Below are 15,733 nucleotides of genomic sequence, written 5' to 3'. Positions count from 1 at the left end.
TCGGGGCCTGCCCCTCGTACTTCGAACGTTGTTCGACGTTCGTTACGGCGAATTTATCATTGACGTTTTGCTCCCGACAACGTTCTGGTCGAGGAGGAATCTTTACGCGAAATGAGCTCCGCGCATTATAGAATAGACGGCATTTATTTATCGCCGTAGAGTGTGTTTCTCGGAGCCGTTCTTCCGCCTCGTCGTCTCAAGGATTCCTCAGGAGACGACGTAACGTGAAAATTTCACTTTCAGATTTGTCGGACGTGCCGGAGAATCTGCCGTTGCCAGCGCCGGGCTCGGAAAGTCCTCCCCAGGCCCTGAACTACTCGCAGATAGCCTCGGCGGCGGTCGCCGTATCTCAGAGCGCCCAGGACCCCTCGGTCTCGAGTACGGAGACCCTGCTGAGGAATATCCAGGGCTTGCTCAAGGTCGCGGCCGACAACGCGAGGCAGCAGGAGAGGCAAATCAACTACGAGAAAGGTCAGTGGCAGGGCTTTCTTAAGACACTTGAGGGCGCTCTCCACAATTTCATTATCTTCCAGCTCTCCCAGAACCACATTAAGAGGCATTAGTCCCTGTCCCGTCGACGAGACCCGCCACTCCTCCCCCCCCCTCCTCCTCGTGCCTCTCTCTTCCGTTCTTTATCCAGCCTCATCTACCGCGTCGCCTCCCTCTCACGCTTCAATCTTTGCGCTTGACTTGCTTGTACCGCGTTAAGACCATGGATACGTGAAATGAGAATGATAATAGTCGGGGAGAGCTGGACATCCGAAAGTAAAGACCTGTAGCGTAAAGGCGCGTGATGACGAGTATCGTATACAAATAATATTATACACCTTGCTTTTTATCTTAATGTTAATTTTTAACGTACACCTCGATACTATTTATTGACGCTTTTCTTTTTGCGCAAAGTGTTTCAATCTGTGCGTTGACGTGCGGATAGAGCATAGGATATTTATAACGTATTATTATTACGAAATTTTCTTAAATCGATACATTGAGCAATTCTTCGAGCGACGACGCAAGATAATGATTCACGGAAATATTTTGCGCAAGAAGCAGCGTGATCCTCTCCGGTGAGATATCGCTCGCAAAAAACGTCATCTCCGGCGTGTTAGGATTAAATTTAAGTGTCGCCATTGCCGTAGCTGTAGCCGTAGATAGAGTTTGTACCGTAGATTGGTTACGATGAATGTAGGCAAGACCCATTAAGAAAGAGCGCGGCGCGGCGCGAGATGACGTGCAGCATACGACTTCTTTCTCATTAACGCGCGTGATAAATCGGCCGGCGTTATTATTAAATATGTTCGTCGCGAGATCTCGGAACGCCGGACGAGAAGAGAAAAGAAAAAAGAGGAAAGAAAGGGGTCGGCGCACGGAATCGTTTCTCACGGTGTCGAAGTTGCTTCGGGACTGAGGCGAACTTAACTTAACGACATATAACAGACATCTCGATGTAAATCGTCACAAGCCGTTTATTCGATATCGATCGAGTGTCGTCGCGATTTGATTGCAGCGACGATTGGCAGGGAATCGCGTTACGATGGAAACGATGATAACGCGTAAGTGGCACAATATATGTACGCATGTATTTCTATATTAATATGCTATCAATGCGTAAGTAAATGAGTTGCCATTGTAGTCGTTAGTTGTTACTGGTAGTATGTGATAGTTGTATTATCGAAGGTATATATTGTTAACTTGCGAACTGTAACTGTAAGGGATTTCACGAATATCTCGTGGATGAAATTGTGGAGAATGTACGAATAAAAAGCGCTACGTAAAACGACACGCAACGTCAAGTTGATTTCAGCCGAGCGATCGCAGTTCTTCGGCGTAATATTGGTGAATCACGTAATGAAAAAAAAAAAAGAAAAAAAAAAAGAAAAAAAGAACACGATGATATTCCCATACGAAATCCAGTTCTTGGAGCAATCATCCAATTTCGCTCGTAAACTGTCATCGATCGGCTATACATCCGCTTCTATTTTAACAACATGCCACCATCGATTATTATCAAAGTACTCGCGTCACAGATTTGACGTCGGTTTATCTGTCCAATTTGGAATCCAGGACATAAACGTCGTCTAGAGTACAATAGTCATATTGCAAGAGATCGTACTTGACGTTTCTCATCGGGTATATTTTTCTTCTAAAATTATAACGTTATTAAGCGACGCTTCATGTCAGATACGAGATCAAACTGCCATATTTAGCGCCAAATGTAGTCTCGGCGCGCATTATCGGCGATTCTCAGATCGGCTTGGAAAGACTGACCGACGAGGACGTATCGCAATCCTCAGCGGGACGGGCGGGCTCTCGACGTACGAGCGTCCCTTATCTGCGTTTTCGCAGGTTTTAAGTGGTGGATGCCCATAAACGCGCCGATCCGATATCCAACCGCGTCGGGGCCGGAGTCGCGCGTCCCAGCGGCGCGTTTAATAAATTCCAAGCGAAACGTAACCCCGGGACTTTAATTACCCATTAGCCGATACAAAGTGTCATTTTCAGAGCCGTTAACTAATGCGTTTTGCCGGCCTTAACGTTAGGAATGCCGGGCATCGCGACCTCGGCGGCGGCAGCGGCGGTGCTTAAGCAGCTCCCCGCGGTTGCATGTGCCCGCCGACTCGCAGGAGAGACGGTTAGATCCTCGAAGCTGCCGAGATCCGATAAAAAGAAATCGACGACGCTCCCATGGCCGATGCCCCCTCGTCGCGCTCCCTCGTCCCCCGTCGCCACTCTCACCGTTCACCGCCACCCTCGCGACACACGGCGACTTAACGAACAGTTCTCGACGACCGTGCCTTCCTCGCTGCGAAGTGCACGAGCACGATCCACTTGCATAATTCGTGCTTTCTTTTCGGCGCTCTCGACTACATCCCGCTAACGATATCGCCAATGTGGGTTTCCGTTAAACGCGAGCGATGTAACGCCGGAACATGTCGTGCTAACGAGCGAAAAAATATGGTACATAATATATTTTTTTACTTTCTTTTTTAATATAGATATTATTAATGTCGATTTGGTAAAGATCATTCAACTTATTCTTTGTCATGCATTGTGCTTTCGTATCGGTAGTCCGTGATTCATTCATCATGCAATGAGTGATCGATATCGCGATCGAGAGGTCGGTCTCTTTTCCAATCCACAACTCCTTGGTCGACCCAGTAAGCGCGTGGATTTTAATAAGAAGAGACACGTTCGGTCGAGCGGTCGAGAAGCAGACTCGCGGGCACCGGACACGTGAACGCTAACGAGTTCATTTGGCGCGCGTAGCGACGTTAAGCTCGGAATGCGCGGCGGTTATTGCTGGTCAGCTTAACAGATTCTGCGCGCACGTTCGACGCGAAGATCTCCATGCAGCGCGAGTCGATCGACAGGCCGGGAAAGAGGGAGGAGGAGGAGGAGGAGGTGGAGGATAAAGGGTGCTGTTGCGGTATAGAGAAAGGAAAGAAAAAAAGAAGAGCGGCGGCAGTCAACGACGACGACGGCGACGACTACGACAACGACGAGGGCGGTAGGAGCGGGGCAGGGCCGTGAGGGAAGTAGTCGGAAAGAGAGTAAGAGAGGCCCGATTTAATACTCGAACGAGCCAGCAGCTCGTTTTACACCAGATGGTTTTACATACGGCCACTATCGTGTTACGAACCTTCAGCCATGGGTGCATCCGTATCTCCGTCGGCACGAGATCCGAGCGCCTTCGTACGTGCGTCTCTCGCGCACACGCACGCGGATGCACACGCGAGCACACGCGTACCGCGCCTTGGCCCGTCGGTTTTAAGCCAATCCGGACCGGGATGCCTTCGATGTGGAATATTATCGATATTATTCGTCTTTGTCAGCCTCTCACGCGACCGCTCGTACCGTAAGGGGATTGAGGGTTCGTTCGTCGTTGCAGTCCTAAAAAGAGCGAGACGCGAGAGTCGTGATGTTCTCGCAGGCACGTCGAAGATCTGGAAGCTTTATTTCTTTATTTATCCTCTCTTACGTCGCGGCTCGGGTTTCGTAAACGCGCTAATACATCGTAAGACGTAACGTAGATTTTATTATTAAAAAGATGCTAAGCTCTCGAATTTGTTATACATTAGGCAATATTTAAGATAGAATACATGGATAGAATCAGAAATGCTTGAAAGCGATCGAGAACAGCTAAATTTTTTTAGCGACTGATCAAGAAATATCTTATAGATTATTGATATTTAATATTTTTCTTCGCGATTTTTTCAATCAAATTTTCGAATTTTTTATTACGGCTGTAATCCAGTCTGTCAATAGACGTAAGCTAGGAGACTCGCGAAACGTTTTCTCGCGCGACTTAGCGCGTTGTTTTCCCTTCAAATAAAAAAGATAACTGCGACGTGAGGTCCTACCCGAAAAAAAAAATTATTTTAACGATCCCGCTTTCTTTTTACCAAGGACGCGCGATATTCTCATTTATCGTTCAAATATTTGCTCGTTACGCATGAGGCGCGCACGCATCCCGACAGCCAAGAAGGAGCGTTTCGAGAAAAAGAGGCGACCATCTCTCTCTTGTTGTCGCCGGTAAGTTACATGCCGCACGAAGGACAATATGAGCCCGCCTGGCCGGCGAGGAACCAGCGAGCGCGGCAGCGAGGCTACTATCTTCGATCCTCGGCGAGATAAGGGGAGCGTAGGAGCCACGGCGGGACCAACGGCGAGGATTATGTGTGGTGCATCGTGGTGTCTGGCGCGCGGGCCCCACGGGGCCCTCCCGGTTAAGGCTCCTCGAGCGCGGAATATAAAGAGGGGATTGAGTTGTAGCCGCGAGTGGAGGATCTTATGTAGATTCCTTGTAGATCGTGCACCCGATTCGATCGCGATCGGTTCTCAGTGCCCGGTACCGGGTTAATTAAAATTGTAGGAGCCCCAACGTCTCTTTCACTCTCTGTCTCTTTCTTCTTTTCTTTCTTCTCTCTGCGAAACTCTCTTGTCCCGTGCCACTGCCTCTTTGTGTCTTTTCCTCTCTCTCTCTCTCTCTCTCTCTCTCTCTCTCTCTCTCTCTCTCTCTCTCTCTCTCTCTCTCTCTCTCTCTCTCTCTCTCTCTCTCTCTCTCTCTCTCTCTCTCTCTCTCTCTCTCTCTCTCTCTCTCTCTCTCTCTCTCTCTCTCTCTCTCTCTCTCTCTCTCTCTCTCTCTCTCTCTCTCTCTCTCTCTCTCTCTCCCCCTCTTTTTTTCTCTCTCTCTCTCTCTCTCTCTCTCTCTCTTTGTCCGCTCTATTCTCCGCCACTTTCCTCGACGCCGCGAGCGACGTCTCTCCGCTTTCTTTGTATCTCGCGGCTTCTTCTTTTTCTCTCTGTCCTCTCCTCGTTCCACAGTTGCTGCAAACGCGGCGCGACCGCATCTCTCGCTACATAAACTCCTGCGATTTTCGGCCGCCGCTGCTTGGGAGGCTGCTCACGTGAAATCCTATTACCGCGAGCGACGATGCGGCACGACGGGAGAGGTGGGATGTGGCCGTTGGGTACCGGCCCATCGAGTAGGTGTCTGCGTTACGAATGGAACGCGAATTACCGACGCCGCTGTCGTGGTACATAGAGATACAAACGAGACGAGATCGTTTCCCGCGCTGATCGGTACGGCATCGCGATTGAGAGCCATTACAGTCACGCAAGCAATGTCGTCAATCACGAATTCCCCGATTATCGGTGACGCTTCAAGGCTACGGTAGTACTACAACTTAAGACTTTCAGAACTGCAAGGGAAATATCTTGTACTTTCAAAACCGCGAAGTGATAAATATATGTCAAATAAAATGCATTTGTATCTCTTTGCCGGTGGGACACGACAAGCTCTCTTGGTAGGTGAGACGGGGGTGGCAGACGTAAATATTTCGCAGTGCAAACAGAAACGTTGATACAAACGTCCCGAACGTGAACTTTCGAGACGTTCGAGTGCCGGTGGTTGCCTTCTCTCCGCTCGCGGTTGAATGCAGACTGATTGATTTATGCTTAACCCTGCCAACCGGCGACCCTCCTACCCTTCTCTCTTCCTCGTGCATGGAGAGATAGGTTAGCTTAACCGAGGCTATCTCTATATCGCCCGGCGAGCAGCCATTATCGCGCAAACTATGTACGCACATATCGGCGGCACGCTTGTTTTTTTCCTCCCCCCTCGTACTCTCTTTATTTTCCACCTTCTCGTTCTCCATCTACCTTATCTCGTACACGAATCAATAAGTGATCGAGTACTCCTTCGCTATTGCTTTTCTACGTTACAGAATTAATTAATTAAGTTTAAGTTTTTTTCCTTCTCTCGCTGTAAATGGTTGTTGCGCAGAATGGCATTACATAGCACGATAAATCTAGAAATCGCCGCTTTTACGTCATCTTTTCATTTCGCGTCTCAGCGGTTTTTTTATTGCCGTCGACTGTTTGCTTTAATTAGCGACAAGAGGTAGGGGGGAAGGTATTGTCTTAGATTTAATTAAGAGTGGAATCGGTTTATTGACCTCCGGACTAGCCCTCCCTTGAACGGCCGCGACGCATCTCGGGGAATCGTTATATGGTGGCGCTTAGCAATAAATAGCTGGCACTTTTATTGCCCTGTGAGGAGAGAGCAAAAGAAACCTGCTGATCTTCCCGCAGGTAGAAGGTGGAACAAAAGAGGCGCACGCCTGTACCGCGCGCGTACTGTAAACAGTTTAGTTTTCAAATTTTAAACGCCACGACGCCACAGGAGATGCACCCAAAAGGGAGAGAGAAAGGGAGAGAGAGAAAGAGGAAGACAAGAGAGCGGGGCCTCTCTACGCCATTAAATATTTTCCACACGATGTATGTACAATATTACGTATAACATAGGTGTATGTTTACACGCATATCCGAGAAGAGCGCGCGGTGCCAGACCAGAACAACTTCCTCTGCATACATCAATTACGCCTCTCGCGGTTCCCATTATTAGCCGCCTATAATTTATTACTTTCCACCTTAATAAGCATAATAATTCCCATGCTATTCTTCGTGCCGCTTCGTATAGCCGCCACGATGGTGATGGTTGCTCATTCTCTCTCTCTCTCTCTCTCTCTCTCTCTCTCTCTCTCTCTCTCTCTCTCTCGCGTTGTATATATATCTGTATATAAGTATATCCTATTTAAAAGAGAAGGCCATAAGTGTGCTCGCACAGTGCCTGTACGTGCCAACGTCTACGTTGGGCCCGACCTCTGACCCAGAGACAATCGTTAAGGTAGCGTATTGGGCTGGCATGCTCGGACCACAGATATTTAATTACCTTCGGAGCGGAACCGAGCTGGGTCCCTGTCGGGGAATTGCTAATGCTGAAGGCGCTAAGGCCAAGCTGAATAGAACGAACGGAATGATCGTTCAACGAAGGAAAACAATATTGCAAAAACCGACCAGCGGAATCGTAACTCTCGACTCCTCGTATCTTCGTTCTGCATAACTTCCACTTGCTCGCGTGGTAACAGGACTGGCGGGGAAGGATACGGTTTCTTGTTAGGCCCGACCGACTTGACCGTGTATGCTTTTTGGGTATCCTCCCGGGTATCGGAACTACCAGCGCAACCACCCTCCCGGGGCGCGCGACACGGGCTTCTACAACTGCGTTTATAACTCAGAAGCCCGGTCTTAGCATCGACTACAAATTGTCGAAGAATGATTTAACCGTCTATTATAGGACATCTCACGATCCCACGCGATCCCCCTTTTTATGTATTTCTTATTAATTACCATAATTTTGTTTTACGAAATTATCGATATTTTATCATTTTTTCTATATTATGCTTTTACGCAAAGTAATTTTCTTAAAAATCGAATGTTTCCTGGTAACTTCTATTGGAATCTTATTTCCTGGCGCGCGCGAGTTGGAGTACCGTCCGCAATATTCACAAGAATGGCCTCTAATGAGACTTCTTGCCCAGGTCAGGGTGGACTTCGTTGTTACTCGTAAATCGCAAGAAAACGCGAAGCCGGACGTAAAGAACAGCATACGCATGTGCATGCAGTACCCATGGGACGTGTATGCACGCGGTGAGAGGTATATGCGAAAGATACTCCGTACGAGAGAAAGGAGAGTAAAAAATCGCGGGGACAATACGATGTCGCCGACCGGTGCGCACCGCGGATGTCCGATACGTTCCCACCTGGAAAACCGAGCCGGAGAACACCGGTGGATTGTCAATTAAAGAAAGCGCAGGAGGAGGGAACCGAGTTCGTATTCCCGACATAAGCCACCAACGCAAAAAGAATCGAAGAAGGGAAAAATAAACGGTCTGCGGTCTGTAATGCGCACGAGAGATGTGTTCCGAGCGAGCTCCAAACGAGCACGCGGGAGATGCGGAAGGCTTTGGAGGAGAAGGAGGCGGTAGCGAAGGAGCAGAGAGAAACGGAGAGGAAAGAATTTCAGGGAGAAGGGGCCCCGATGGTGTTAGGGAGGCTAATAAATTATGCCTAACACGGGGAACAACTAGTTGATTATTTATTTAACAATAAAAGGAGCCACGGGCCCTCCTCGCTCTTAGACCGACCGCGCTTCTTCTTCTTGCCGGTGTGCAAATAAGTTTCGCGTCGACTCCGCGTTCGTTTCGCCACGGATATCTATGTTTGTTTAGTGGGGAAATAATTTCATCTTAATGATGTCCTAAATAACGCTAAATCCGTCTCTTTCCCGAGTGAGTAGACCGGATAAGCGGTCATTTAGAAGCTTCTTTTCAACGTTTGTAGATCGTTCGGATGGCAACGATACGAGATTCGTCGAGAAAAATTTTCTCGAACTTCAATCTCGGAAAAGATCTCACTTTTGCGTGGAAAAAAGATACGAGGTACAAACGATAAACTGCGCGACGTTTTCACCGAGCGGTGGTGTCACTTAAATCCCGGATTTAACGATCGCGAGGAGACATCGATCCCGGTACTCGTTGCACCAGCCGCGCCGCCCGCCACCTTGTACAGCGCGAACGACTCGGAATTAAGTAACAAAATGGCCGTTTGTACACGAGGGAACGGTCGAGAAGAGTTTCTCCGCGAAGAGAAATCTTTGTCTCTGGTAATTTCGCATCGACGACGATTATAAACCGAGAATTTATGGCGTCTCTCGATGCTGCGCGGTGGGACTCGCGAGGAGGACAAGGGCGGGAAACAAACGCAGTGCGACCGAGTCCTTATGCCGTTACCATCCGGTTGGTTCGCGACTTTGTTTCACTGTGTGGTGAATTTTATTGCCTTCGGTATTTAAATGTCATCGGGAGAAAGAGGAGAAGAAGGAGAAGAAAGAGAAGAAGAAAGAGCGCAACACGCTTCTCCCTCGCGCGCCTTCTCTTCCCCGAATCGTTCCGATACCGCGCGATAACGATCGAAATTAATTACGCTCCCGGTGGCGTAATTTCAGCGTAATTCCGGCGTCGCGTACACGCACGCATCGCGCATTATCGCAATTTTCGTACGTATTTCCGTACGTGTTCAGACGTCGCACGGGATCGCCACGCGGTGATGTAAATTAACTCGCCGTATTTTCCGCGGAATTAAATTAAAGCCGCTTCCGGATCGAGCTCGCGCGGATAAGATCACTGACATCGAGGAAAAAAGAAGATAGAGATTAATTACGAAGGAAATGTCGCGACGTCGCCACCGCGGTATCGACGTGGCGTAACGCAGAAAATAAAACGCGACGGAGGCACGACGACAGCTCGGACGAGGAAGAAGCGAGGCCGGGTAGACCGGAATTTAAAAAAAAAAAGAGAGGAACTTGACCTACCGCAGTTTTAACTACCGTTCAATTATATAGTTTGCTTTCGGGTCGTCGCGCGGGCGAATAAAGCGTGTAATTTACCGACAATAAAAGGGCAGTAGTAACGGCCGCTCGTGAGAGAAGTACATGGAGAAGGGGAACGCTGTCTGTGTCGTTAACGACGTCGTTTATTGCCACGAGGAACGAATATTTTGTTGCAACTCGACGAAGCGACAAAGCGTTTCGATTCGCGGCGCGGCGAGATCGCGCGGAGTCGCGCCTAGAGGAGCGAGAGCGAGGCGGTTAGGGCGCGCGAGGGCACCGTTTTACTGCCCGCCGAGTTTCGATAAAAGTACAATATAAGAGAACCGGATGCGCGAGAGGAAGAGAAAAAAAGAGAGAAAAAGAATGAGAGAACGAGCTTTCGGACTAAGCGTTTTAACACTATCGCGTCGCGAAAATGTCGTTGGACGCCTTTTTTCCCCGCATCCTGACGCGATAATTGGATTTCGAAACGACGCCCTCTCCCCCCTCGTCAGTTAATGCGTATAATCGTGGATAATGCGAGCGATAATCCGCACCTACGACGCTAATTTTCTTGCGTGACATCGGCGAGGGATTAGACGAGGAGGCGCGGACTTAAGTGCGACGAGCACAACGGAGAGATATGTAACTCGCGTGCGTTAACTTGTACCTTCTTCCTTTTCTCTCCTAATTTCTCTCTATCGTTGCGTCGATCTGTATGTATTTAATTATTAATTTACTAATTGAGCGGTTGCGCGCTTTGCATTAGGAACTATATCAGTTCCATCTCTTTGCTGAAGTCGAGTGCCGCTTACTCGAATCGGCGCACATAGTTGGCTAGTATGTGTTGGTGCATCTAAAAAAAAAAAAATAAACAACTTCCGACACTGTCGTGTCCATAAAGATGGTATCAGCGCGTAGGTGCTGAGCCACTCGGTGATGTCTTATTACATTGGGCGGTTATTTACGATCGTACCGCGGAAAGAAAGGTAAGACGTGGAACGAGACGAAAAAAGTGCTGGCTGTCGAGAGTTGAGTCGCTTCGTCGCTTTCAACACGCGATGTGAAGTAAAATCTGTAATATACGTGTCCCCTTCCCTTCCGATTTTAATATTCTCGTAGCGATTAATTTTTACTTTCAAGAGAATTGAGAAGAAAAAAAAGAGAAAGAGGTGTACTCATGTTTGTACAATATTAAAAATGATTAATTACCATTCTGGGACGTTAATCTTGGATATTTTCTATCGCTTTCTAAATTGCGATCATATTTGCAGTAGAAATAAGCGGATAAAGAGACACGGCTTGAAGTTAAATGTCATTGATGTAATTGGTGAATGCGACATCAATGAAACTAATAACACGCAGGACTGTAATATAATTTTAAATTACACCTGCCCGTACAGGGGCAGTTTTAACGCCACGTGGTAAGTCCGCGCCGCACTTACCAACCTTTTTATTGACGCATTCGCATTTGAAAAACGCTGCGAGGAGTCCTTTCAATATTTGTTTTTCTCTCTCGTGCCGTGCCGGCCCGTGCAACCTGTCGAGATAACGAGCGGGCAGTTCGCCAGTGCAACGACAATCTTAATGATAATTTTATACCGGGAATTATTACCCGGTCGTAATAAGCGGACACTCGATTATATGTAGGCGCGCCTCGAAGCGCGTCACCGCGCGCCGCGTCGCGTCGTCCCCGTCGTGTTCGCAACTCGAGTGTGTTGTACAAAGATGAAGATAGCCAGAGCGAATTCATTAGAACGATTGTTAATTACGGTCTCGAGTGACACGCGGGAGTTGATCGGTGAGAAAGGGAAGAAGCGAGGAGGGAACGACAGCTGTCTCTCGCGCGGGGTGAAAGAACCGGAGGAGAGAGGTGGGCCCCGATTTTTACAACTCGTGCCGTTTCCGGCGCACGCGATACGCCACCGCATGTAAACTGAGCCGGACGAGCGTGCGTCAAATCAATAAATCAGAAGAATTAAGAACAAGAATGAGCTTTCTCGCTCACCAATTCCGGGGCCCGCCGAAAAACGTGGGATCCGTTGCAAGGAGGGAAAGAAGGGCGGCGATACCTCCCATATAAATCGGTACGTCGTTATCGTAACGGCGAAATCGCCGATCTGATTAAATTGTATACCCACGCTCTCGGTAATTAAGCGGTGGGTTAGGAAGCGGAAGGTACGCGCTCTCGTTAAGATATCTGTATCCTCTCTTTATCTCTTTCTCTCTCTCTGTAGATCGTTAAAGAATTATAATATTATTCAATAAACTGTGGAAAGAATCTTCGCTGCGTTCGTACTGCCGAAGGTTTTACGATCACGAGCCATTAATGTCTTCGCGCTGCGCATGGCTGCATTGGCATGCACGCGCAGACAGTCAGACAGTCGTAATAATGATAAAGATCCAGCTATGTGGCGGAGTACGGAGTACGTCGTCGATCTCTCATTGCAGAAAGAGAAGAAAGGAAATGGTCAATGGCTTTAGTTGTTAATCGGACGTATGCATTTTCTCCATTGATCTTCTTTTTACTAATTTAGCTTAACAGTCACTAATGTCTGTTTTATAAATGCAGAAAAATGCGGGAAAAGCATTGAGAGCGTTCGTTCATTCTTTCCAATAGAATCTTTCTTGCTTTTTTTACGAGTTAGTCGCACTAATTACATTCTTGTCCGACTCTTAAAGATAAATTACAAAGTTTTCATGTTAAAATATTTAAGGAACTAGCTTGTTTCACTTTATAACTAAACGTTCGTTATCGTTATCGGTCTAATATCAACAGAGCTCTTGGATCGATAAAGTTTGAAGTTCTCTTGTTCGCATGTAACTCGAATGTGCAATAATTCCATCGGATATCCCGTAGGATCTATCCACGAGGGAGAGAGCGAGAATGGGATTATCTCGAAACGCGAAAACGCTCTTCGGCATATCTCTCCGCGCGAGACTTCGGGCGAAGAGAACTTTAACGTCGAGGTATGCCGTACGACGAGATATCGATTGCTACACGATCGGCTTGTAAGACTTAATGGAAATCATTCGGGCGTTTTTTAATTGCCCGGACATCAATGGACGTTTTTATTGATAAGAAGTATTCCTATTTTATCGAATTTGTTTATTAAACTTAAATAGAAAAGTACGACATTACTGTCATTTTACTACATGAATATTCCGAATGCTGGCGGACACAAAAGAAAGTATATAGATACTCTTTATCTTTAAAATTTTATAGTAAATAAGACGAATTTTATTCTTTTTTATGATTTTGTGTCACAAAATACAATTTTGCATTGCCGTCAATTTCAACATAGTTCAAATAAAATTATATGGTAAATTCTTTAATTATTATGAATTAAAAGTAAAGATACGTTTGACACGTTTTACGAGGATAATTTTCTTCTGAACAATTCCGAGTAGGCGATAAATCGCGGCGCAAAACTGATTCGCCGTTCGTGCGAAAATAATCGGCGGAGGAGAGGCGGCTCTGCGTCCCCGATAAGACGAGACAAGAACCTTCGATAATCTGCCAATGAAGCTGTGGGCAAGAAACCCGACGCCCACCTACGTGCGCCGGCAGTTTTAGTGCGTACCGAACTCGAAGACCTAGCTGCTGCGATCTAATCCTATTTTCGTTAGATCCGTTAATGGTTAATGGGAGGCAAAGTGGTCAGCGACCGGAACAATGGCTAAGTCCGTCTTAAATCCCGTAGGAGGAGGGAAACCCTTGTAGCCCCCTTAGCCAAGGACCGTAATCCGCATGGGATAACTATTGGCTGCGCTGTTGCTTCGGCGAGGCCAAGTCAAACTGTGCCGAGTGTGCGAGAAAGTTTTAATTATTATCGACAACCTGGCATTCTGTAAATTTCGAGCGATAGGATGTGCTTATTTCGTGGAAGCACGGGGGAGATTGAATAACCGTGTGCACGGTTAATATGAACGTAATTGGAACAGTGCGTTTCGTTAACTAAAAGTATGTATATGTAAGTATACGGAATTTAATTACAATAATTTTTGCAATTATAATAACGATCTGAGTTTTGATTATAACATTCTTCGGGAGATCGCGGAGAACACGGAGATATCGTTAACATTGGTTCGACAATTGAAATTCAGCGGAAGGGGTATCTCCCGCGAAGGACCCGTGCCCGGAGGACAAACTAACTTGCCGGGGTATATACTTAATCATTATTCGGCTGTAATATGCAAGGGTAGAAACAACAATATTCTCGTTTCCAGCAGCTCGGCGCCCCCGCAGCGCCCCCCGCGTCTCGCGGCGGATCTTCGCGTAGGCAAATAGTGCAATCGGGATTAATGAGGATTAGGGTGCGAAATTTATGAAATTTGAGTTCGCTTTGGCCGGCGACGGGCTCCAGGCTCCCTTTGAGAAACGCGAAACGACCGCGAAAGTGATCTCGAGAGAACGCGCGTATGCAATTAAGAGAAAGAGAGACGTGAGAAAGAGAGACATTTTATCGCGAGGGAAACTTTTCGAGGGAAAACTTCCTTCGGAAGAATCACGAAGGATACGCGAAAACCATACCACCGCTTGGATACCGCGATGCAAATAAGAGAATGCCAGACGCGCGCGATCCCCGGGGCTGTAAATTACCGAAATAATCCGGCGGTTAATTCCTGCCCGCGCTTTATTACCGCTCTTGATCCGTTAAAATTAAATTCATAAATACCCGCCGATCTCGCGCGCGGTCTCGAGATCCCGGTCCCCCGATCTTCTTCCGTGTATTTTCGTTTGTAGATGTTTCATTCACCCGTGAAAGCGTTTCGCGACGCGTCCTCGACATTAGATGTTTCGAACAGGTCGCGAGAAGAAAAGATTGGTTGTTTCGTAGGCGCTAGGCGGGGCTTGTACACGAGGGAGAGTGAGTTGTAACACGAAAACTACATTATACTATTCAAACGATTGCGGGCCGCGCCGGGCAAGTTGACATTGTTGTTTCTGAGGGTCGCCTTAGGGCCCTGCGAATATCTTAGCGTCGAAGTGTACGCAGCTATGTAGAGATACATACATACATTCGCCGTGAATACGTGTGTACGTGTATATTTATATGTATGCACACATAATAACTGTGCTTGTGCGTGTCTGTGTGTACACCACGTCGTGGTACAAGCCCTCGGGGGTTGTGAACGCTATACCGCAGCCTCTCTCGTCTTCCTGCGACCGTATATACTAATCAATAACCATGAATCGCTCCGGTAACAGTGCCATGCACGTTCCGTTGCACCGTTATTGTTACTACGCGAGTGCTCGCGCCACCGTGAAAATTATTATCGCCAACGATCCTAGGTCCACTCGAGCCCGCTCGCGATATCGTTCGCCGTCCGGCGAGAAACTCGTAAATCGTGATGAGCGCGGCTCTCGGAAATATATCCGCCACTAATACTGTCGAACCTCGTGACCGAGAAATGCATGTGAACATGTGCATATAAAAGCGTAAGCGACAAAAAAGATTTAAGACCTATTTAACAGACCTGGGATGATTCAGCAACAATTAATGTAGAAATGTAAAATATAATCCATTTGCTGCTTATATTTCTCCGTACGTCAGACTCGGCAACGAAATTGACCGACGGACAGCTTCTCGTCATTAATTACCATCTATCTGTCGTGGTTAAAGCGATCTCGCCCGCAGCGGTGAAGAAAGCGCGCGTAGGGCAGAATCCTGTTTCGCAAGCGGCTGAATACGGCCGCTAAAATTAAAGATATAATTCTCGGTTTATGAGCCGGGTCGCGATTAGGGCTCGTCTAATTGACATAAGAATGATAGAACGGGCCGGGCTTTTATAACCGAACGGTGCGGCGCGGCGCGGTGGAATCATTTCCTTACGAGGAAAGCGAGTAAAGCGCTTTTCACCACGGCTAATATTAATCCCTGCAATTTTAATGCTCACGACCCCGCAGCCAAATTTCAATAAGGTCGCTCCTCCCCCACGGCGAGGAGCGCCCGGGCTCTCGCATAATTGATTTCCAGTTTTTTTTTCCATCGCGACAAACTTTTCCAGCCATCCCTC

At 47.5% G+C, this 15,733-nt stretch overlaps 1 protein-coding gene across 3 annotated transcripts in view; it reads left to right on the top strand.

Annotated features, from left to right (window-relative positions):
• Positions 1 to 15,733, top strand: part of Dac (dachshund family transcription factor) — a 182,605-nt gene that overhangs the window by 119,937 nt on the left and 46,935 nt on the right. For all 3 annotated transcript variants that reach the window (XM_071705419.1, XM_071705418.1, XM_071705417.1), the window contains exon 7: positions 244 to 471. In XM_071705419.1, the coding sequence (XP_071561520.1) occupies positions 244 to 471 (228 nt within the window). The remainder of the gene's footprint in view (positions 1 to 243; positions 472 to 15,733) is intronic.

The sequence above is a fragment of the Temnothorax nylanderi genome, unplaced genomic scaffold (assembly GCF_030848795.1).
Source record: "Temnothorax nylanderi isolate EJ_2023f unplaced genomic scaffold, tnyl_v1.0 TNYL_tig0046_pilon, whole genome shotgun sequence".
Lineage (NCBI taxonomy): Eukaryota > Metazoa > Arthropoda > Insecta > Hymenoptera > Formicidae > Temnothorax > Temnothorax nylanderi.
This window is presented reverse-complemented; position numbering and strand designations above follow the sequence as displayed.